The following is a 26,692-nucleotide window of genomic DNA, read 5'->3' as shown; positions in this document are numbered from 1 at the left end:
AGGAAATACTAGACTCATGATGGCTCTCTGGTTCTGATATGGCCCTAGCAAATAATGGAACCAACGACTGGTCAGACTCTTGAGCAGAAATCAACATCTCTCTTGTGACAGGAAGTGTATTGAAATCAACATTCACATGATCCTTAGAATCTGTCTTTACATTACTTGACACATCATTAATAGGTTGATCTACTAAACTTGCATCAAACTGCTCTGGCTTAACATCAAACAGTCCATTCAAATCATAATCAGGCAAAACATCACACTGATCACTCACATCTGTCCCATATGTCACGAATTTAGCTTGACTACGGGTTACAGCACCAGAAGGGAATAACCCAACAGACTTATTCACAAGGTCTGCAGCAGGGTCATTACTCAAAGGTGTAAACCACCACATAACTATAAATTACTCCATGACCATAGTGTCAATACCTCACAGTTACAGAGTTCTACCACAAAATAGGGTAAGGGCGGACTGCAACATGTCTGTGGACATAACTCATAAATCATCAAGCCCCATTTAAAGTATATAAGTGGTAACAGTCGAGTGGATCTGTTGACAATCCACAGGCAGTGACACGTATACATCTATCAAGTACTATTCGTACTCAATGTTTGGTCCTGCATTATTGGTGACCACCTTATTGGCCCATATCTTCTACCCCAGCGACTGACAGGTGAAATATACACACATTTTCTTGAGGACACTTTGCCAGTGATGCTTGAGGATGCACCCACCAGCTCATTTTGCTCGAGGAACAACGGAATTCCTGCATGTTGGGTATCCTTGTAGGTGGATAGGGCCTGTTACATGGCCACCTCGATCACCTAACCTAAATCCCCTTTTGGAGTCACGTTAAAAGGAATTATGGCGCCGAGGGAAAGACTGTGCCACGAGCCTTCGCAACATACTTGAGTCTTCAAACGTGTACGGGAGTCACTTTTGCGGCGGGCTGAAACTTGCTTTCAGGAAGAGGGCCAGAACTTTGAACATTATTATAAAATCCATATCAGATTGCATGTGACTGCAAATAAATTGCAATAACAACTCTAGATATTTAATTTATACTCCGTAGATTTTATCACATTCCCTCCCCCGCTGTTATACGTTACAACTCCGAAACTATGGGGTCAGGAGCTGGACACTTAGGCCCGGATTGAGTACAGTGATTTGAAACCGCATGAAAGTTTAAACCAAGGATCGAATGAAGATTAAAGATTGTTGGTATTCAGAACGCTGGCTTGAGCCAACACAAAGATTCAAACCGGGTTTTAGATCGGAATTGTTGATCTTCGCGTTAATCCATCCTGGAGGCAGGTTTGGCTGTCTATCCTTCAAGCAAGTCATTATGAATTTTGACAGCGCGGTTTTTGGCGATATCATCAAATTGGAAATTTTGTAGAGAGAAGGCTGATGATAGATAGGCAGAATCCTATAAATTTTTATGATGACACACAATTCAGACAGCTATATAGGTTCACCAAGGGAAATTTCCTTGATATTTTCCGTGATATGGAGCATCTACTTGACAGACCTGTTGGCTATGGCTTACCTCAGCTGATGATTGCTTTGAGATTCTTCGCGAATAGTTTCCGGGTCAGAAAGATTCTGGTTACTGAGTAAGTTACGGTAGTGTGTTACGACACTTTCGTGTTTAGGGTCCATGAAGATCAAACGGGTAAATGTAAAGAACGCTGACGCTTCTTTATTTTGAGTTTTTCTTTAGGAAAACTATTTTTATTTATTTTCTCTATAATTGAATCAATGCTGAGTGCATTTTGATTTTGATGTATTATTAAAGGAAAGTCTTTTCTTAACATTACTAATCAGGGGAAATGTGAGGTTAAAAAAAATAGAAGAAACCTAACCTAACCGAACCTAGTCAGGTTTCTACGCCCTGCATTGATGCATCTTGCTTTGGCTATGAATATTGATGCCTGTCCCGGATTATATCTACAATTTGTATGTAATTGTTCTTCCTTTATTGATTTCTTTATCATATAACAGCACAGCCACATTGTAACACAGTACCATAAATCATTATAATTTGATTGTAATTATAGTAACAAAAGTATCTTATGATGTGCAAGGAGTGATTTCTTCTCTTCCGTAAAAACTCATCGAGGTATAGTTGCCGCCATAATTTTGTAAACATTACTCTCTATGATGACTGGCTGTCGTAATGATGTAGATGAATCGTGATTGGCTGGAATTTCAGTGTTCGAATCCTTGCTCATAACTGAAGAAAATGCAACAGATTACCCGATCCAGGGTTCAAGCCGATGTTCTGAATATGGGTAATCCTCTGCAGGAAATTTCGGCTCGAGGAATCCTGATTCGCACTCCTGAGCCGAGCTCAAATCCCAGGCTCAAACTACCATTCTGAATTCGGGCCTATGATTGTGAAGTCATTTATCTCAGGAATACTCCCCAGAATTTATTATATAACGCATTTCCGAAACACCCTGGAGGAGTATTCCTGAGATAGATAGATAGATAGATAATTCGCCCGACACGTCTTTCACTTTCACGTCTCCTTATTTCTGTATTTCGTATTATTTCAATTCACTTTACATAATACTCTCAAAAACTTAATTTCTGTCACTTTTGATTTATTTAATCCTCATATACTCAGCTGACCGATTGCCTTTGTACCTCCCTATCATTGCCTTTTTATCCGTTTTCTCTCAATTAATTTTTCGTTGTACTGGTTACTATCTGTCCCTCCTCTACTCTCCGGTTTAATCCATCACCCATCGTTCGATTTGCCGACATATCCTCTCATATATCTGAAACACTCCATTCAAACTATTAGTAACGTATCTCTGACTATTCTCTTTACTTACTTTCATGCTTTTATGTGTGTTCACATTCACTGGCAAGCTTTTTGGTGTGCACATTCTTCAAAATATATTCACTAACATTCATTATTTTTCCCAAATGCCCACAAGAGCAATGCCATCTGTAGACCCTGGCTGACTCACCTCTCATCCCCATCATATGCCATTATTGAACAAAACCACAGTACTGTATTTATCTTTTCATCAATTTTAATTTCACCTCTTGTTTTCCTCTCAATCAAAATGCTGAATACTCCTTGACGTAGTTTCTTCCTCAAGTACTCCTAACTCATGCTCCACTCCCACAAATCTTTGGGCAATATTCAACAATTTTTCATTTGCTCCAAAAAGTTTCAATACTTACCGTGCTTTTTTTTTTGTCTACTGTAACATATATTTTCGAAATCCATACACGCCATACATAAATTCTTCTCCATAAATTTCTCACTCATGCTGCTTAAAATATATATTCGGTTCGTATATATATATTAGTGTCGATTTTATCTTGGGTAACTGTTCCATATACATAAAATATATTAATTATGTGAATATTACACTACAACCAGACACACGTCTGTAATTTCCCACGACGCTAATATTTGCAGGATCTGGTAATTGTTCTTGGTGTTGCTCGTATATTCCAGCAACCCTGTAGTGCAGTGCTGCTCTTAAGGTTATACTGTAATTAGTTGTCAGTCTACAGTAAAATTAGGGTGTAATTTTTTTATATTCGGTTGTGAAAAACATGACCTGAAGTTTTTTCTTTAACCGTGACAGTTGTCTGTTCCCGGAAGAAAATTAACGACAATAAAATCATTAAGTCTTTCTTGTTCACCATATAACTTTGCACAACAAAATACAGTGTAGCTACCAACAGACTGGACAGTAAACAACAAACCGCGGAGTGTGATCTTGGACGTAACCGTTTACCTCTTGTGGTAGAGCAGCAACAGTTATCAAGACGGCCACTAAAAAGTTACAAAGCCTATTGCTGTTGTGAACTTATTGCCCAAATTTGTGAAAAAACCTGTCGCAGTGGTCATTTTATTATTTCCTGAAGGAAGGTTAGAACTCGAGATGCAAGTGGGAAAATATTTTCATGATTTCTCAATTTATGAAATGAAAAAAATACGTTTAAAATTTTTCTATATTGTCTCTCCTGAAACTTTGAAGGAAGCGTCACTAAGTTCTTGACTTTCTCAGTTTACATATTAGAACCAGGGAAGAAATTAATGAACCTGTCAATTTATTTTGGATGTATTTAATTGAGACGGACAGTATTGTTTGATCTAGAGCCATTATCATCGCATGAGGCCAGAGAGAGAGGAAGGACTCGGTCAGTGCAGTTTGTAACGAATTGTTGATCCAGGGCAATAAGTTTGTCTTTGGTGCTGAGATTTGTTCTGAGTAAATTGCTAAACATCATTGTCAGTGGGAATTATCTTAGATATTATTGTGCTTCATTTCAGTCATCCAATTATTAACTACTTGTAGGGAATATAACAAATACTTCTGCATGTCACTGTGGGTTCTTTGGACGTCACGACAGATAAACTTGTATTGTTATTGATGGATGTACACTCCATAAAATATTTGTCAACTCTTCTCAAAAAAAGGACATTTTGTCGGGAAGTTGCTGTCATGCTTGCCTGGTTATCCTTGAGGAGTAACGGATATCTAAGGAGCTTCAAGTCTCATGATTTTCCTCTTCTTGGATTGGTAATACATTACCAAAACACGGATTGACAAACTCCACCATATCCCCAAGGATGAATAGGAAGTAATTTAAGTTGCTCCATCAATTGTTGATATGAATTGTAGAAAAAATAACTTGCAATCCACTCAAATTAATTGATATGTATTAAACCTATATGAAACGAGGGTTAACTGGTAAACTCTGAACTCTACTCAGACGTGTTGAATAATATATATATATATATATATATATATATATATATATATATATATATATATATATATATATATATATATATATAATATGTGTGTAGTATGGGCATGCTGGGGGCGTTATGATTGTTTATATGGTGCTAATCGTTCATAGAGCAGCCCACACAGTTTCCCTTTACTATCAATGCAGTTGAATGAAGAGTGTTGTCGATTAAAACAATTATCGTTGGGACAAAGCTGATTATATACAGAAGTTAATATTATCAGTGCTTAAATCCTCTTTCACTAGGGGCTCTGACGCCCATCCCTTGTCATTTTGATTATATCTTTCAGTTTGTCGTTTATCGTATAAATAAAAAGACATAAAACTATATGCGTAAAGACGCAGCCTGACCACCCGGTGAGAACCATCGGTTAGTTCAGAAGATTACTAAAATCAATTGGATATCGGGCTAGATGATATCTCCAGGTGGCCAGATGTTAATATATAATCAACGAGTCATTACAGTGTTTTATATAAAAATATTCAGAAAATATTATCCATTTTGTAGCAGTTACCAATAGACGTTTACCATCAAACAGACGATCGCAGAGGTGACCCAGAACAATGAAATAACACTGATGTTTAATGATTCAGTTTGAGGAGAAAATTTAATATTTGAGGGGAAATTTCTAATCAGTATAGAAGAATGGCAATATCTCGTGAGGTGTCTATGAATAACGTTAGGCGAATAAGATGCTAACTCGTGGCAACCATGCGGAGTGACTATTGGGTAATACAGAGATTGTTATGTTGGAGCGTTTGAAACTATATAAACTATGTAAACCACCGATGGACTTTCATTAGTAAAAGTCACTGTGAAAAAATTAAGTGGTAAGTGTATCACAATACCCATATCTGGTAAACGTAGCCTCACTTGCTTAATGAACTTAATGAACAATATTTTGGTTCATTCAACAAACAGATATTTCGTTTTCAGATACGAATACTCGTGTCCTAGACGGTGGTACACGTTATGTTATTTATGATTACATAATTTGGCTTATCCTAGTATTCTAAGGACTATTTGGTTAGATGAGGTTAGGTTGGTTGGGTTTAGTTTGGTTGATTTATTTCGCCTGTTGACATAAATAAAACGGCATTACCTTCACCCCGATATTCTTATTTATTTAGGTAAATTTCGCTATTGATAAAGAATATCAAACTATCGTGGATATAAGTTATCTTGAATGAAAATCACTTCTTGTTCAACAGTAAGAGCGGATATTAACATTATATTATATTACTGTATTAAAACAACCAAGGTCTTTGAATGAGTATTTGTAGGTTAGTAAATAAACTCGTTTTCAACAAATAAATATTAAGAAAAATGCTTCTTGCTGGCTGTCGGATATTTTTTTTCTGCAAGAAATTATATTAGCCAGCCGTAGCTATTATTGATGAGCGCCGATTATCATATTACAAATCTTTGAAAGCCACAACTTTTACTTTTTTTTTTCTTACGGGGATCAGCCCACCCGGGCACAGGTCATTGACCCACTTCGGGGCCTGGACAACAACAGCAACAGCAACAACAACAACAACAACAACAACAACAACAACAACAACAACAACAACAACAACAACAACAACAACAATAATAATAATAATAATAATAGAACCCTAAGGAAATACAAGAATGAAAAACAAAGATCGAGTGAGAAACAATATATGTGTTGTGTTATTAATGGTAAGAGAAACAATTGAGACCTTGCAATTGTGTGTAAATGAGGCAGAAAGTCAGATCAGCAAACTGGGACTTGGTCACAATTTTCGTGATGCCATATGGCAGCAGGGTCTACCATTAGACAACACATTATGCTTCCAATATCTTCCCAGGTAGTAGATCCTCCCTGTTTGGTAGCTACCTACTGCCTACTACCTTGTTGCACATTGTATAATCTATTTGGTATATAATTTTTATGAGACAAATGAATGACTAACACTGATGTACGCTTGAGAGTCGTCCTAAACTCTATCAAATAATATGGAATTTACGTAAGTTAATCCGATTTTTAATCTTGGCTATCGAATGCCTATCTTAAACAATCAGTCACAAAAGACTTTCTTTTCGCAATTTTGCGGGTAGTAAAAGTTTTCTATGTTTCGTAAAGCTCACAAAGGAATCCCAGCTGCATGCGATTAAGGAAGTAACCCAATAAAAATCCAACTGTATTGAAAATAAATTCGTCCCGAAACAATAACAGAATTTCCTGTAGCTATAAAATGTAGGATATAAGTCATTCAAAGTCCCATGACATCTAACGCTTATTGTATTAAGAAAAATCACATGAATTCAGTACATATATGTTTTGTATCTTGTATTTATTAAGTAAATAATATACACGGTTACCGCCCGAGCAATGCCAATATTGTATTTTGTATAATTATACAGTACAGTTAAAAAAACATAAAAAATAACTTGGCAATGATCCTGCCCACAAACTGTTTTCCGATGTCCCTGTCATATGAAATTCTGGGTTTTGGGGTGCACTATGTGGTGTGTCCATTTGTATTTATAAAATTAAATGTTTTGATAAGAAGAATTTGCTTGTCGTTTTGACCCGTTTAATCTGATATTGGGTGAAATTCATGACACATAACCCCAAAACAGATCCCCCGTAGTAAAGGTTAAAAAAAAAAAAAAAAAAATCAGCATAATGATTCAAGATCCAGGATATCGACCCCCCTAAATTCAATTTCCATGTTGATACAAATGTTTTTTTGCTTGTTGCCTAACACCAGTACGTAAATATTCCCCTCATGTGAGGGTCACTACTGTTACTTTAAACCTCCTGGATACTATGACAATATCCCAGTCAAGGAGAACTACATATGCTTACTACATATAGACAATATATGCTTAAAGAGAGACATTTCTTCCAGTACAGCGTACAGTACAAACAAGAACAACACAATGGAGTCAATGAAGAAAATAAATGTATTACGCAGTAATCCACAAGACTCATCTTCAGGACACAGCGAAAGAAGTTCACTTATCCCGAGAAAGAATTGAGATTTTCGAGAGATATATTTCTTATATATGGAAATTGCTTAAATCAGACTCTTGGGACAATTCCTGTGATGTTCGTCTTTGGCTGCTGACTCGGTGGAAGAGTCCCTAACTTCCAGTGACTTCCAATTTATTGTGTAATAGAACCTCGATACTATTATAGATAAAGGAAAGGTTACAACTAGTTTTCCAAGTTTAGTATGTACGGTTAAAGGGTTCACCATAGTAGGGATGACCATTGTATATTTTTGTGTTGCTCAGTTCACCTTGTTAATAATACCTTGTTATAGTATCTGTGTTTTGTATGAAATTTACCTGAAATTGTTGTATAACAAATTTCGAGTATCTTTAACAGATATGAAACAAGTTATAACTCCTAATAATGAGATGACCATTTCCAAATATGTTAACTATAAAGGGAAACTAAATACCTAACTTCCAATACTAATTGAGTTAAAACTGACCAAAGATCAATTGAGTATAGCCACTAGGATATTTCAACCTTGTATAGTAGGGATTATCCACTCACCAATTCATTAGTGGACTGATTCAAAGTCAACCATGTCAAGTTAATTACTTTCTATATCACCCTACCATCGCTGCAGCTTACCACTCGCTCCCTCGTAAAAAGTATCACGGTTTAACTGCATCAACTATTCATGCATCACGAATTCATATATGGAGAGCATAATGAAATTAGAATCCTAATGGGACATGATTTGTAATTCCAGTAATAAGGTATATTTGGCAAGATTTTTTCTTTCATATTTTCACAGTAGCTGAAACATGGAGAAGAGTAATATATTACAGTACTGATAGCTGATTAACTCACTCTTATTTCCTCTAATTATTACTGATGTAGTCACAAATTCCGAAGCGATTATTGTCGTCAGAGAATTTTTATGTTTCCAAGTCCTTTAGCTTTAATACATTGTTTAGGAGTTACATAGTTGGACGAAAGTTCCTGATATTTTCGTCTATTCCTTCGGTGTGTCAAAGCCTGACTGTCTTCAGAGTTTCAGTGCTCTGTAATATTATGGTGTAACATATTCTGCCTGTGTCATGTAATAAGTCACATAAGCTACAGGCATTAAACTAAAATCTGCTCTACAATTTTTATTTTACGTTGAATCATCATCTCATTAGTATTTTTTGCAATATACAGCTCCGTTTTCATTAATTATACATCCCTCTGTCGCCGAAATAAATTGTTTCATATTCAGATGTTTTGTTGTTGTTTTTGTTTTATATTCAGTATTCTAATATTGTATTTGATGACTGTATCACCGCTTGGTATTAAAAATTAAGGCTGATGGCTCGGTAGGGTCAGTGCTGCCACAGTACACTTAAGACTAAACCTCGGTTGACAAGGAGATAATGTGACTAACTGCAATCAACCGCCAGCAACTTCCCAAACTAACATCATTCGCAGCTTGGTTGAATGTCGGGGGTACTCTTCTACCCAGATCACTTGACTCTTCGTTATGAATCATGACCATCGTCTTGTGATGATACAGTTGTTGCCAAAATTCCCCGGACATTTCGTAATATATCATTGCCTTTTCTCGCTGTTATAACGAATCAAGTTTTAGGTAGGTTATCACGATCATTGTCTTCCATTGTATAGGCTTGGACTACGCGTGGCAAGAAATGTACTTATACGAATTACCCTACAAGGGGAATCTTTTAAACCACTTCGCGTAGATTTAATTTGTTTCCTTAGGATTATGCGTGATTTTTTCTATTGCTTAGTCAGTCGTCTTTCATTGATAGACCCAAACTCAGAGGGTGTATAGTAAAAGTAGATTTGAAAGACATATAACGTCACACATATTTTTCTCATAAGATGTAATCACAAAGTTTTTTTTTTTAGAATTCGAGAGAGTTCATAACCTGACCTGTATTATAATTCTATTTATCATATTTTAGTTTTAGTTCGGTATCGGATTAGAATTCTTTTACTAAATGTGTTGTGCATTCTCCCAAACTTCCTGCATTCCAGCGGACGTTGATGAAATATTTGAGTGTAAGAGTTTCCAGAAATGTAAATTACCCTATAATACTGTATAATGTATATACTATTTGTTGGTACACGTACTAGATTGTTCACCAGGTTACTGTCCAACATGATCCACTGTAAACTTAAACTGCTGATATTGAGTTTGATGTATTACCCTATACTCGACGTGAACTAATTTAGTAAATTAATCTCCTGCCAACACCTGTCAATTCAACTGGGTGCTCTTCTGTTGTATTGCAATGATAGATTTCAACTTTCAGCTTCAGATATTTGATTTTGATGGTAGATAATTGAGTCTTCAGTCAAAAAACGTTCTAAGGAAAATTATACTGAATACACACACAACAATGATATCCGGGTCATACAGATTAAGCTTAGGTTACATCTTTGAGTCTCCATTGCAACACTCAATCTCGGCTTTATCGTCTTTCTCGCGATTATCATCCTCTCCTCCTTGCACTTACTCTTGTGCATTAATCTTCTCTTACACTCTTTCTCCCAGTAATTACTATGCTCTCTTCATCTCCCACGTTCTCTTCCTCTTCTTTCTCTCAAATTCCCCACTTTTCCTCCATCGTGTTCATATGTCTTGCATTTCCTATTTTACTGCATCCTGCTCCTCTCTCCTCCATTTACCAGTCTTTCTCCACCGTGTTCGTACGTCTTATATTTACCACTCTTCCTTTACCTCTCCTGCCTCTTTTATCGGTCTCTCCCTCCTCCGCCTTGTTCATCACCCTTACGATTCACATTCTTTCTCCAACATTCCTTTGTTTCCTCCACCCCGTACCCATCCGCTTGTCTTCACAGATTCCCCAGCGGGTGATACAGCCGATCCATTATGAAGACAAATGAAGGCAGCACTAACAGTTCAAGTTTGAGAGTTGATGAACTCGTAAGCTGGCCGTTCGCTTGATCTGCTGAACTCATCTGCTTCTTGGAGTGCAACGCTGACTACACTCATAACACTTTCATTTTGCATGGATCAATCTCTTACGTCACTCTTCCCTTGATTGTTTTATTTCGTATTCACAAGATCGTAGGAAGTGTCTGTCTGCATAAATTTGATTGTTTGTTTTCACTAGCGACTGTACTGTACTGTTTTAGGAATTGTTTGTTTTATGTACAGTATATAACTGAAGTAGCTGTAATTTCCAGTATTCATTGTAGCATCAGTCGGTCAGCCAATTGAAAAATTTCCTGGACACTTGGCATGTTTACACTGTGTTCAGCTTATTAGGTAGATGGTGTACATATTTCCTTTGTGTCGTAAATAAAAAGATCGAAAACAAATTACAGGTCGTAGGAGTATAACAATGACTTTCTCTCGAGGGTACTAGCTCACAATCTCTTGGCGTCACTAATTTGGCTCTGTTGTAGGAGAAATTTTGGCGATTTAGGGAACACCAAATTGATCAGGGATGTAAAGAAGGAGGTAAAACAAAACGACTCTGGGATAAAAGACGCCATCACGTAAACGAGGAAGATTTAAAATTATTGCACAAAGAGTTGAGCAGTACGTGCCCAAAATCATGGGTGTTTTTCTTAATAGATTGGACGATAACTTACAACCAAACAACCTAAGATGATTGTTGCAGGTCACTATTTTGCTCTAGTAGAAGTCTTAAATGCCTGACATAATTTCTTCCTTAAGGCTTTCTAGAAATTATAGAGAAATGTATTAAAGTGAATAATAATTATTTTTTTGTTAAGACTCAGGTATGAAAGACAAAAGTCTGCTTGGTACGCTTATAATCATCAGGCATTGAATTACTCATCAGCAAACATTGGCACATTTCCGATAACTCCACTTAGAGGCAGAATGGCTCCAATTTACACCAAAAAAGTCCAATAATGATTGAAGAAAGAGAATATTAAAAAAGTAGAGACACTCGCACCAGGTGGAAGAGATCTTAGTATTGATTTCTGTCTGTCTGTCTCTTTCATATCGGCCTCATATACAAGTAGCAATTTCCCTCGCCAATATGATATACTGTATAGTGGTTACAAAAGACTATACAATTCATCGATCGTCCTGTACGGGATACAGCACGGTTAATGACTTTCCGTTTGTCATTGTTGAGCTTAAGGTAGACGAACACATTTAATAGTTATCCACCTGTAATTTTCCACCACTAGAGACGATATCTAGTGTTATATTGGCATCTCTTATACTACAGTTAATTAAGTGTTGAAGGACAGAAAGTTAATAATAACACTAGGCATCGGTCTGAGAGTCGAAGGAGATGATAAAGTCTTACAAGTGGATGCACTAAACATTCACAAGTAACTTATAAGAATCACCAACCAGGTCAGCTCAAGTTCCAGATTACATCATCCTGAATTTATATTCCTACTCATTGTATTAACATACTGACATACTCGTGTCATTATATTCCTTGTCGTGTTACAGATGCCAACAACTGAAACTTTGTACTAAAAGTTGGGAGAAGTCTGACTCCTTGAGAACAGAACAAACACAAAGCTCAGTAAATCGAGGCCAGAAAGAGATTAACCGAAGATGTTGTCAGAATTAAATTCACGTTGAATTCTAATGAAGAAAGATACTAAGTCTATTTCTTATTTATTTATATAAATACTGCACAAAACCCGCGATAATTTTACATATAAAGATGTTCCAATAAATTAAATATTAAATATATATATATATATATATATATATATATATATATATATATATATATATATATATATATATATATATATATATATATATATATATATTTATTCTTTTTTATGTTTTCTACGAATATCAGTGATATGTGTTGCTATGTATGATTAATATTATCTGCAGATTGTTGTGTAAGCTGCCTTTGTCTTCTTCACTCCTCTAGTTTACTGATATTGTATGTATGTTCACCTGCCTAAACCCAATTTAGTTTAAGTATTTTACGAAGCAAAAGTACAAATTCAAAAGCGTTTCTATTGTTAAGAACTTTAATATTTACCCTCTTACACAGAGTGAGAGGGTAAATTTGATTCCAACAGTATTCCTCACAGTCCTCTGCACTGTACAGTACCTCAATCTACACTCCTATTTCTCGGGGCAACATCTGATGTATCAACACTAGATGAGAGAACTCGAGCACACCGCCTGACATTATTTAATTTGTTTATGTTATACTCACAAGATATCCGCAGCTCTCACAGCCGTCCACTGTGTCCTTAGTTAGTGAGTATGTAGAACTTATTTTATTGTTACACATAATACACTACATACCTTAATAAAACGTTCTGCAATGGAATTTGAACGAATTAGCATTTGCTAGGTTAGGTTAGGTTAGGTTAGGTTAAGTTGCTTCTACTATTGTTTATCTATAGTTTATAAATTTTATTCATATGATCGTCTCTAAATACAAACTAATCCAAAGTTCCGAAAACATAAGATATATATATATATATATATATATATATATATATATATATATATATATATATATATATATATATATATATATATATATATATATATATATATATATATATATATATATATATATATATATTGACATAATCGAAATTTCGTCAGTATTTCTAAATCGCACGACAAAATTATGTACAAATTGGAGATCATAAATGTAAATGTTCAAACGGACAGACAGTAAATATTATCATTATTTTGGCCATTGTCAGGTCCAACTTTTCGACTTTTCCTTGTTATTTGCCTCCCCTTTCATCTTTGTGTATGTCCGTCCCTCCATCATCAGTTTATCCTCGTCTTCCTCATGTTCACTTTCCTTCTTATCTTATTATTCTAACCCAACCCAACCCAGTAATACGTTATACTGTATAAATTATCTGCCCCTGCCACTGTATATAACCCTCCCCACTCAACACATGACCTGACCACTTGAGTTTTTTTCCCTCGTTATCACAATTTAAAATATGATTCTTTCTCAAACGCTCACCAGAATAGCTTCTTTGTAACCCTTTCCACGAAACCAATCTTCTCCATTCTCCTCCATATTTCGAAAACTTCCCACTATTCCACATCCTTCTTCCTTAGTGTTTAAATTTCACCCAAAAATCCACACAATAAAATTCACAATAATATTTTTTACTTATTATTTATCGTTTTTTTATTAGCCGTTCTGCTATTGATTGTGGTCTTAGTCATTTCAGTCTTTGTCCGAATCTCTGCCTCATATATTTCATCACGTGTTTCATTACCTGTACAGTATATCAATCACAAGTCTTCCTCCAATCTTAAATATTTTCTTGATATTTTATTGTTGATGTTTGGTGTATTTTCTAACCTACAATACACACTTAAAAACTTTATGTAGAGAAATCCAGTAAATACATTATGACATCAACATCAAACTTTAACATCGTATTCCTTACTCCTCTCCTTTATACTGTCCATAATTCTCTGTATATAATCTCTCCCCTTCCTCCCTCTCCTCCATACCCGACACCATCTCTTACTCATCTGCATAACTGACATTTTTCAGCCTCTGTTTTCCCACTCTTAACTCCTCCCTCCACTGCATCCATCTTTCGAACCATCGTCATCCCAGCGTAAGCCAACAAAAAATTATGACCAAAATATCCTCGTCGTACCCTCCCAATCTCTGCTGGTTCGGAAATCTCATTCTGTCATCCTGATTAAAGCTTCTTGAGCCATTTACCAGTTGATGATCAGTTTTCTGTTCCTCCAGTTCGTTCCTATTTTGTTCAAGATTTCCATAAAAGTTTTACAGATTGCAATCAACTACCAGTAATGGGATAAAACGAGACAAAAAGTAATACACTGGGTAAAATTTTATTTTCGACAGGTCAGTACACAGGGCAATATTCATATACGGTTTTAAGATTTAAGATTTATGTATCGCATAAGCTGAACAAAATTAAAGCTGTAAAATAATTTGCTTTAGACAAGAAAATTTTAACACCATTTAGCCGTAGCTGACAGTCGATAAGACGAACATATCTGTAAGAGATAGAGATACATTCTTATTATTACTAACAGATTAGTTAGTCTAATACGCTGTCGGTAATTGACACGCCATCTATCAGTAAATTGCTTATTTATTGCTTTGTGGACGTAATAGATATGTAGTCCCCTCATACAACCTACCAGATAATGAAATTCATCAATCATTTAGGAAAACTAGTGTATGAGCAGTTGTCCACACTATCTCATCATATATATAATTGTATTTATAGAGATTTACATGAAAATACATGACAATGTGTTTGTGTTAACATCTGGCATCTAGATATAGTAGTAATTGTGTAAATAAAGAAAACTTTCCTTGTTTCCACGATACTTGTTATTTTTCACCTTATCTTAGTGGTTATATAAACATTAAATAGGATTAATTACCGATTATTTATTAACGTTAAGTTATACGTGTTTTCTTTTTAACTTAGTGTATGTTTGGTCATAGACGATCATGTAGATACTCTCAATACATATAAATGAAGAGCTTCATACCTAAACTAACCTAACCTACTTTACTTATAAACTGGCTTCTTAATGAAACAGAGTAAATACTGTTCGCCCTACACCAACAACATGGTGGTCTTCGCTTTGAGGATTAGTTCCCAATCTCCTTCGGCTTTTGCTTTCAAGAGTCAAGGCTTGTCCCTGGAACCTGATCGAGTATTGTTGGGATAAGTCAGAGGTAAAGGTCACAGGGTCATGGAGGTGTTGCCTTTGAACTTTCGCTTTAGATTCTGACCTTTCACGAAGATTCCAGGAGAGAAATATGCCAACTCTCTCCAAGTGTAAACATTGTGAAGGACTTGTATCATTTAGATTTTAGAGTATACTAGTCGGGCGTGTTTGTCTGCCGTCTATATATATATATATATATATATATATATATATATATATATATATATATATATATATATATATATATATATATATATATATATATATATATATATATATATATATATATATATATATATATGCAAGTAAATCACTGTAGTGCGCGTGATCCAGGTATATGCTGATAACCACAAGGAAAGAACTCGAACAACACAATTGGTTGCATTTATAAAGTTCCTTGCAAGGAATGTAATATGTTTTACTCAGGCCAAACAGGTAAAGATCTTGTAACTAGACTTAAACAACATAAATATAGTGTTAGGACAGGCCAGGAATCCAATGCTCTGTTTGTTCATTTGAGGGATAACAAGCATTGCATTGACTGGGATAATGCCTCCTCAATATTACCTTGTAATTCAATTGACAGTAGGAACATTATAGAATCTAGTCTCATTAAACATACCGAAGCATTCAACATGAATTTGAGTAATGGCATGTACAAACTGGACAATTTTGTAATTAAGAAGATTTGTAACCAGGTGAGAAGGTTGGGTCACCTTACCCTCTGACCTGACTACCGACCATTGCGGTGCTTTTTAAAGATTAGTAGGGTCATTACCTAATACCTGACCATTGTGGACCTGATCTCACCCTCCTCTGTATATATACACCTTGTTTTGTACTTCTCCTTAGTCTGTACTCACCCCTGAAGATGTGAATTACACGAAAGCGCTTGGGAACTTCGTGTTTTCTTTTTCCTTGTGGTTATCAGCATATATATATATATATATATATATATATATATATATGATATATATATATATATATATATATATATATATATATATATATATATATATATATATATATATATATATATATATATATATATATGTATATTTTTTTTTCATGTTTATTTATCTGTTCGCTGCCTGATAACTTGATACTTTGAGTTCTTCTTTAAAAACATTCTATGTTTAAATTAGTTACTCCATTCGCTACATAATTGAAGGTCTTTTAAATGACTGGCCTTAAATTACAGTTAACACAATAGTTCCCTTTACACCTGGCCTTGGCTTGCCCAGGTATAGTTACAGTGACGTTTACTGTTAATTCACTAGCACCAATTCCGCAAAATGGCCAAGACAACAGAATGTTGAATCAGCGCCCACAGGCTCTCACAAGGGGAATGCCTTGGTGATCTTACGTTTTTTTCAAGAGGAGATGGTTTTATATCAGATGACCTCTTTTCAGTTAAGTTAGTTCCCTAGACCTGAGATAAATATGGCATAGAAGTGATAATGGGTTGTTTAAACACCCAGTAATCGTGAAGGTAAGGCCCTCATTGGCTGGAACGATGGGACACTATATGGGTGAGTTAAGTCATGTGTGGGCAACTCTACAGTGCACGACTTTACTTGTAACTGGAAGCAGATTGGCTCTCACTTGGAGGAATTGTTTAGTACATCGGGAAGGAAACAGTGTCCCCAGAATTCGGAAGACTCGTTTTTAAATGGGTTGCGCTTAAACTAGCCAGCAGCTTTACAAAAATAAAAGTAAATGTATAGTAATTACTTTCCCTAAGGCCTCTGTGCCATCTCTTATGCCGAGTGAGTTGACACCACGTTGGAGATACTCATCCATCCAATTACTCACTCCTTCCGTTCATGATATAGATGAAAGCTTAAAAAAATATGTTAAAAAACAAACATTTTATTAACATTATCTGTTTTAGTTATGTTACCCGACAACTATGCAAAAACAAAAACAAATCATGAGTGTGACATTATTCTTGACATTTCTTCTTTACAGTTGTGAAGTGAAACCGGTCGAGTTCAGTGCCGGCCATGTCGCCCCCTTGTGCATCGATGAATTACTGTACAAGGTAATGTATCCAAAATGTTTTAACTGTCCATTAGGTATATAGAACCCACATTATTTTACTTTCACATGGTATTTCGTATCTAACTCGAGTACGGTATAAGATTTGTAGAAGCGTAAACGGTCTGATATATGCATTAACCCCCGGATTACAATTGTAAACGACAGTCTTAAAATTTACACACACACCAACTAGTAAAAGGATAGAATAGCAAATGAGAGTGTAAAAATCTTAAAATTTACTGGAGCTTAGTAAGATCTCACAGTAACTAGGGGACAGAGCGTGCGGACTCTTCAGTTAATCGATACTAAGACCGATTAAGACCTTGGAGCTAATACAAGGGATTAAGTGTACAATGTGCATGTTTCTTTATACTGTACACTAAAACTCGTTAGATCACTACGAAAAAAATGAGAGCGGAGATTAACTGGTATGCAAATAGTCACTCTTGATCACCTTAAACATTTAGAATCAATAAGCCAGTACAGCTTACGACTAATAAAGTAGAGGAGGGTGCAGCGTTAGCACAATATATAGTTACACCGCCTATGTTATTTACAAACATTATTGTCTGTCCTGATTATTCCCGAACACAGTTGATAATGCTGACTAAGTAATGGACTATGGTGATTAACTGTAACAACGATAGAGCCGCAAACCCAACGAGTTATCCATTAGGGTTTATGAACACAATACCATTTTAAAGACGATGAAGCAGGGAGTTAAAGATGAGCTTTTCTGTGTAGGGTGTCAGGGCGCTAGCAGCCAGGTGCTCTCTAGTTGATGTGGCTGGTTGATACTATTACATAACCCTCTGAACTTGATAAGCGTTCTCTTCAATCATTATTTTTATTACTTTTTTTCACTTGGAATGGTTTTGAATGGTCGGTCCTATTCCAGGTGTTGGTTTGAGTTCATGTGTTGCTACCCTATGTAATGTCTGTTATGGCGAGACTAATATCTTCAGCCAATTTTTTTATTTAGAATGATCGATTATTGTCATTCCTCAGCTGGTGTTGTATCCTCCCCAGCTGGTGTGGTGCCACCCTCATCTGGTGTGGTACCCTTCCCAGCTGGTGTGGTGCCACCCTCAACTGGTGTGGTACCCTCCTCAGCTGGTGTGGTACTCTCCTCAGCTGGTGTGGTACCTTTCCCAGCTGGTGTGGTACCCTCCCCAGGTGGTGTGCTACCCTCCCCAGCTGGTGTGGTACCCTCCCCAGGTACCCTCCCAGCTGGTGTGTACCCCCAGCTGGTGTGTGTACCCTCCCCAGGTGGTGTGCTACCCTCCCCAGCTGGTGTGGTACCCTCCCCAGCTGGTGTGGTACCCTCCCCAGGTGGTGTGCTACCCTCCCCAGTTGGTGTGCTACCATTCTCAGCTGGTGTGGTACCCTCCTCAGCTAGTGTGGTACCCTCCTCAGCTGGTGTTGTATCCTCCCCAGCTGGTGTGGTACCCTCCTCAGCTGGTGTGGTACCCTCCTCAGCTGGTGTGGTACCCTCCTCAGCTGGTATGATACGTTCCCTAGCTGACGAGGAAGCACATGAGCTCCATCAGGCGGGGAAACGGTTGACTGGTCGGGGATTTGGGAGGATTGAGAGAGAGACAGCTCGCGGAGCCTCACCATTACCACTTGGGGGATGAACTAAGGCAGGGAGAGGAGGGTGTTCCTTGGGGCTGACTCCCAGAGGACGAGCCTCGGTAATTACCTCCCCTGCTTGCTGCTGCGTCTCAATCCTCCTCCTCCTCCTCTTCTTCTTGGGGTTAATCTTACTTTTACACCCTCCTCATCTCTTCTTCAACTGTTCGGTGTGCTTCTTTTCACATTTGTTTTCTCTCCCCTGCCAGACACCCTATCCATTCTATTAAGCTAATTATCATAACGCCTCCAGTACCACTGCCTCTCTCTTAGCTTCTCTTGACTTAGCTTCTTGTTTTATCTTATTTTTTCCTTTTCACGACGAGTCTTCTTTATATTTTATATTTTCCAATTTTGGGTTATTATTTACGTTTTATCACTTTCTTGTATAGCTTATTCTTCTGTTTTTCTTTTTTCTCGTTCACCATCTACCTTTTTATATCCCTTTGCTTTTTCTCTTGCATTTTCCATTTACTGTTATATTGCTCATATAAAATTTCTTCTAAATTTTCCATTTCTCTTTTTACTTACTCATAATTTTTTCTTTTTTATTATTCCTGGATGTGAATTTTTTTTCTTCACCTTTAGAATATTTAGATGATTCAAACTTTTTTCTTCTACACTTTACGAAAGAAATCTCGGAAGCATTTCCTGCAACATAAAGTTATTTGAAATATCCAGAGTTAACCCTAATTTAAACTTCCAGCCAGAGCATTTGGACTCCCTGAAAACTTGCAAGAAATGACAAAGTGAAATGTGAGTAAATATGTGTGAGCGACGGAGGTCTTTTCCTAAATAGACCAAAAATATATTTTTTTTTTATTGTTCAACACACACTAAAACACACACACACACACACACACACACACACACACGTATGCGCGTTGCAATATAGAGGGATAGTTACTTAATAGCACTAACTTCTATGTATTTCATGTTTCTTTAAACTTCTGACCGGTCATGTACGATCATGTAGATCATCATAATGCGTATAAATGAATATTTTCATAGAAAACCTAAATTAACCTAACCTAACCTACATTAGGTATAATTTGGCTAATTTACGCTGGCAAAACACTAAAATACTTCTAAAATATTTTTTTTATTTCCACTAAGTTGTATTAATAAAAATAAAAATTTATGCGTGTTTAGCAAAACACTTTGAAAAAGGTGTTACCTCTTTGCTGGCTCAGTGTCGTCAGAATATATGCCCTGTATATTTATATATATATATATATATATATATATATATATATATATATATATATATATATATATATATATATATATATATATATATATATATATATATATATAATATTTCATCTCATTAACTCTCCTCCTTTAGTCGACAATTTCTCTTCCCTTTCTCTTCGCCGCAATGTTGATTCACTCTCTCTTATAGTTACTTTAACGGGCAATGTTCGGTGGATTTGGCAACCTGTGTACCGCCGGCAAAGACTTGGGCTCGTAACACACGTGTTGCCCCCGGTGCCCACCGTTTCTTTGTGGATGTCGGTCACACTAGAATAACCCGTTATAGTACATCCTTCTTTCCTCACACAGCCAAACTGTGGAACGCTCTGCCCTTTTCAATACTTATACAATAAGTTTCACGTTAAAAAGCTGGTTTTCCGGCATCTTCGTGATGTAGCTTAACACATTATAACCTTTATCTTCTCTTTTTTATTTTTTTTCTGTTCCTATTTTTTCGCCCCTCAGGTCCCGTTGTGGGTCGTTCGACCTGTGCCCGGGTGGGCTAATTCCTGTAAAAAAAAAAAAATATATATATATATATATATATATATATATATATATATATATATATATATATATATATATATATATATATATATATATATATATATATATATACAGTATATACTACTTCTAAATCTATTGTTTCCTCTTTTCTGTTCTTTTTGTTTTCCCAAGTTTTCGTCAACACTTGGACGTCTTGTACATGTCGCCCCAGCATGATGCATCCTTCCTCCTCCGCTTTTCCTTGTTTTTCTTCTTTTAACATCGCTCTGAACCTTCTTTGCCTCCCCCTGCCTTTAGTACTGCAAGTGCATTCCTGAACAGGCCCTCTTCAAGTGTTTTTACCTCTTAAAATGGAAAAAGCATAAAACATGTGAAGAATAGGCGTGATTCTTCCGATTTTTTAATTATTTGGAGAGAATAAATTCTTGAATGTCCTCTTGGGAAATCTCGTGTGCAGAAAAATGTTTTATACTTGCCGACAGTCTTGTACACGGGATCAATACGAGGTGGTACATTCTGATGGAAATATTTAAATTTACCTTTTTTCTGTATGAAATCTCTAAAAAAGATGAGTAATTTGACTTATCATATTATACATATTTCAAAGGTTAATGACAAGACTCGATGGTAAACATTTGGGCTGAAGAATCATCAGTTTGAAGGGATTCACCGTGAGTATTGATGGGTACGAGACTCTCACCCTCCACTACACTTCACGAGGATCAGGACACCTCCAAGTGATGTTTCATCAAGATCAAACCAAATGTCCTGGAAGAGAGAGGGGATACAAAACTCTAGTTTCACGTTTCAATAACATACTGTACATATGCCCATTTCCTCAAACTCAACTGCGACATCTTCTTACAATAACTACCTCCCAATTCACACAGTTATCCATCTCCTGACACACCTTCTTCTCCTCTTCCCATACTTAACTCCAGTTTTGAACCCCCCCTCCTTATCTTTTTATATAGTCTCTGTCACTTTCAACGCATCCATTTCCCTATATACATACACTCATTATACTCATCATCTCCTCACTCACTTGCCTCAAATCCCGACTCATATATCCCCACACGCCCCATTTTCCCACAAATCTTCCCACAGACCCACTCACCATCTTGCTAGGCATCCTCTCTCCAGCCCCCCCTCTCCTTCCCGCCTCCACACACTCATCCTCCCTATTTTATGGGTATGATTGATCACACCTATATTATTTTAGAGGGTGATTTTATATATATATATATATATATATATATATATATATATATATATATATATATATATATATATATATATATACACGTAAGCAGTTTATCCTCATGTGGCGTTGTTTCATTGCTGTCTTCTAGTCGGCCGTCGTTTTCTTTGAAGTCTTCCCCTTGTTTGCTGTCATTTCTTTGAAGTTTTCCTGTCGTTTCTGTTGTTTTCGTTGAAGCCTCCCTCTCGTGTGGTACCATTTTCTTTGAAGCCTTCACTTTGACTGACGTCGTTGTTTTTGAGCATGAGTAACCTAGAATATATATATACTGTATATATATATATTCTTTTTTTACTATAGGGTCTCTGATAGAGGATTGTGTGATCCAGTGCCAAGGGGTAAACCATGAAGATAGAACACTCACCAACCGCACTGGCTAACGGAATATTCCTAATGACTAAAATATTATATGTCGCAACCACTTTTCTTCTCTCTTCTTTTCCTCGTCGTAAACCGGAAAGAAGGCGCCAGAGGAGCAATAAGCTCGCTTTACCGTATGCAGTCACTTGCCATTCAATTATAATGTCAAATCCTTGGCCACATTATCATATCCCAGTCATTACCCACAAGGCCTGGCTGTCTCCCTCCCTCACTCTCTGCTGAGCTGGATTTAAAGCCTTGGCCTGAGTTTTCTTTCGTCAGACTGAAGAAAATTTTAACCAAGGGATAAAAAGACTTTATATATTTTGATGTCACATATAAGAGAACGATATCGTAAGCATTATTATTCCGACTGTTTGTTAAAATAGAATTAGTCACGGTCGGGGAGATATGAGCGCATATGTATGAATGCTTCGGTGAATTCGTTTATTGGTACAAACACAAACATTTTTGGCACACACACACACACACACACATCAATAAATGGCACTGTTTGTTTATCTGATAGGAGGGCTTTGGTTAGCGACGACTATCAGCGGCACAGACCAATTATATTACCCTGGATAACTGGGACATGTGGATTCAGTTTCCGTGTTGTGTTATTGCGTCTGGTCATGGGTTACATAAAGTTGTGCTAGGTAGCTGATATAATTTAATTGACTCAGTCAGCCCTTACATTATATCTGCTTCCATAGATGCCCAGAATATTTCGCTTCACTGGATTACTCGGTAAGTTAACATTATTCTGTTGGCGATGTTCCACATTATTATCGATTATATTTTCTAACATTGTTTACTATTTCAATAGACTATAAGTATCAAACATCATATCCCTGTAGTAATGAAATAATGTAACGATGAATTTCTTGCGGCCGTCACATGTAGTACTTAGTAATACACCAAGTGGCTGACATCTCTCATTTAATACAGCACTAATATTATAAACAAATTATTTAGATCAATTCTGTGAATACTGAAGGCTATCTGAATATGATTGCCAGGTTTAAATCATTACAGTAAACTTGTTTTGCTCTATAGTGAGGAGTCTATTACTGGATATAAACTAATATCATTGTATTGTTTCTTGCATATCCGTATTTTCATCCAGCTGACAATTTTGCACGTTAAATTCTGTTTAACATAATTTAAGTATAATTAATTGATTTTTCGTCGACTACTTAAACTTCTTCGAAATTATAAATGGAGTAAATTGACATTATGAGGTCCTGCGTAGTGGTACAGTACATTGTAATGGCAGTTGTGACCCTATAAGGAAAATAATGTCCTACTATTGTGATGTCGTCAGAGGGGTGACTGGAGTCAGGGATGGGTGTGATGCTGTGTCGTTACGTTTTAACAACTGACGTGCGGATGTGTGTGAAGAAGGGGGGTGAGTAAGGAAGGGGAAGGGCGAAAGGAAGGGGGTGGGAGGAGTGAAGATAGTCCCCGGGTGGAGAATGGGGGAGGGGAATTTTCCAGGAGATAGGAATGTTCCTACCCATTGAGTACTATAGCCAGGGACGCGTAAGGCCTAATTGACCATTTACATATAGATTTCCTGACACAGTGTTGCCAGATACCAGGATTCCTTAAACTTCGTATCTGGGTTGAAGTTCGCATCAGTAATTCTTAATTTCTTTAGAGGGAGTGAAAACTAAATGGATTTTATTTCTACTATTAGTAATAAGTCTTTTATATGAATCGACTCGAACATACGCTAAGTTGATACTTGAAGAAACAAGAAGTAAAAGGTAAAGTGGGATTTAATTTAAGTATTAGTTAACTACACGACAGAGAACTGGGATAAGCTTCTTCACCCAGGAAGTTGCTGGGGCCCTCCTCGGTGCTTCTCTCTCTCTATCTCTGTCTATTAGTCTCCGTTTCTCGGTCTATTAGTCTCTGTTACTCTGTCTATCTCTGTCTATTAGTGTCTGTTTCCATGATTGTGTGTGTGTATCCCTCTCTCTCTCTCTCTCTCTCTCTCTCTCTCTCTCTCTCTCTCACTCTCTCAAGAAAGCGAAAATCCTCTCTGAATTTAATTGTAACGAACTTTTGGGTGGCAGTGACAATGATGTATTTTCTTCCAGGAGAGAGAGAGAGAGAGAGAGAGAGAGAGAGAGCTAGATATGGTTAGGTTAGTGTAGTTCTAATCATATTCTCGTCTGAGTATATAATGAGACGCATTTGGTAAGGTAAGCATTGGGCTGGCCGACGTAACCCCAATCACCGGAGAGCAGAAGGAACAGTTCTGTTAATGTATATTGTTTATGATAAAACGTTTCAAAAGTTATATATTCTTAAAAAAAAGTTAATATATCTCTTTACTAATTTTCCTTAAGCAACTTATTCATTCTGAGATTAAGGTTCAAATAATGATTTATGTTTATGTTTAAGTAAATAGGCTACAGTATGTAAAGAGGCAAATGAATAAGTATATATAGTACACAAATGAATCAATGAATAAATGAATATAAATATATTTTAGGCCATAACATTGTAGGAAGCTAAATGAATAAACGCTGCCACTTGCTAGGATGTGACCTAACGTGAGGGCTCAGTCCCCATTAGATAGTTTGGGTGAGGATGAGAGAGGAGGAGAAAGTTTGACCGTACTGATAATGCCTAAGGGTTTGTGCTCCATACTACCTTCTCCTCCACCAAGTGTTCCTGATGCTGGGGTTGTTCTGTATACGTCTCACTATAGAAGGAAGTTACGCTGGTTTCAAAATTATGTGTAAACTGTTATACAAAATAGTGAACTTCTGGGTAGAGTGTTTTCAATTTCGTAATACTTTATCTACAAGTCTTAAATGGATTTTATATTCAGTATCGTCAGCCAATATGACCCACATTTTACTTTATAGCAGAACTTTAATGAAGAAGAGAGAAGCATTTCGTCATTTATGTACCTTACGAACGTTAATGTGTACTACTTGCTGTAGAAATTTTACATAGTTTTATTATTTTACATAACATCACAGCAGCGTTAACATAATCAAAACTACAAGAGTGTATGTGTAATACCTTATATCCTGCCTCTCCTGGTCGTGGTGTTGGGGCACGAGAACCTCACACAACCCGTCCACGTTTCCGCAGAGAGTTACCACCCTTTTGGGTTCCCTCAACACAGTAAATGGAGTGTTTGATATTTGAACTGTTCAACAGCAAATTTTTATGTCGTCAGTGATATGAGGACTCGTTTCTTTATATAATGCATATATATTCTTTCACTTATGGCTCACGCTGTTCATTTGACTGTATTGTAAGCCCATTCTTTACAAAGCAACATGTGCTAAGACTTAAACATGCAGCCATTACCGTGTTTGTTACCTCATGCGCTAAAAATAAAATAAATATTGGCTCGTCCTCACGCTCAGCGCTGAAGCGGCCATGTGTAGAAAGCTTTAGTATAATGCGATAGAAAAACAATACAATATTTTGAGAGTGACTGAAGCGGTAGTAATCAAATATGGGAACTCACAACCTATATTAGCTTTGCAAACATCACCTTTTAAGCGGCGAAAATATAGCATCACAGAGCTGTTTCAATGAAGGTGATTCTGTAATATCAGTAGGGAAACGTTGTCAAGTTTTCGTATTGGTTTACTGTCCTCATATTTAGTTACAGTAATTCCGTTCAACTAGCGCTAAGGCCTTGGGGATGAATGTCTGGTCTTTGACATAAACTTAATAAAGGGTTAACTATGCTCGAGGAAATTACTGTCGCTTCTTCACAGTCTTGCCTATATTTTTTTTACTTGCATACCATTATACGATATTATTTATCTCAATAACTCTTTTCAGCATCTCATCTCAAGGTCAGGGCTAGAGAGAACTAATGCAGTGGCCAGTATCGATACATCTGTCTATTTGTCTGCTTATCTGTCAGCATTTACTTATGATTTACATGGACACTATTGTCAATTATATACGTCTAAGTAGCTTTTCTCTTAGCGGCTTCATATGAGTTAATAATTCAGAAACAAAAATTCTTTAGCAAAATTTTGTCCATTTTTGAGAAGAAATGATTTATGTTACTTTGATTTTTAACCTTTACACGTTCATCTTCTGTCATTGACTCATAAGCTTACCAAATAATTCTGCCCTGCCAAAGCCTCTATCATTTTACCCTTGCATAATTT

The 26,692-nt window shown here is 36.5% G+C and overlaps 1 protein-coding gene across 1 annotated transcript; it reads right to left on the bottom strand.

Annotated features, from left to right (window-relative positions):
* Positions 1–18,509: 18,509 nt before the first annotated feature.
* On the bottom strand, positions 18,510–21,993 carry LOC121859574 (tropomyosin-1, isoforms 33/34-like). Its single transcript, XM_042356511.1, has 2 exons — positions 21,954–21,993; positions 18,510–19,033 (listed from the first exon to the last, which is right to left on the bottom strand). Exons 1-2 carry the CDS (start codon positions 21,991–21,993, stop codon positions 18,510–18,512), a joined length of 564 nt encoding a protein of 187 aa, XP_042212445.1.
* Between the last annotated feature and the right edge of the window lie 4,699 nt (positions 21,994–26,692).

This window comes from Homarus americanus, unplaced genomic scaffold, assembly GCF_018991925.1.
Source record: "Homarus americanus isolate GMGI-L3 unplaced genomic scaffold, GMGI_Hamer_2.0 scaffold7626, whole genome shotgun sequence".
NCBI lineage: Eukaryota > Metazoa > Arthropoda > Malacostraca > Decapoda > Nephropidae > Homarus > Homarus americanus.
This window is presented reverse-complemented; position numbering and strand designations above follow the sequence as displayed.

Excerpts from the sequence above, each read along its gene's own strand:
- LOC121859574 (XM_042356511.1), bottom strand. The coding sequence starts at position 21,993 with ATGGGGCGTGTGGGGATATATGAGTCGGGATTTGAGGCAA. Across the intron at positions 19,034-21,953 it reads TGAGTCGGGATTTGAGGCAA|CTAGGGAACGTATCATACCA; the intron begins GTGAGTGAGGAG and ends CTTCCTCGTCAG.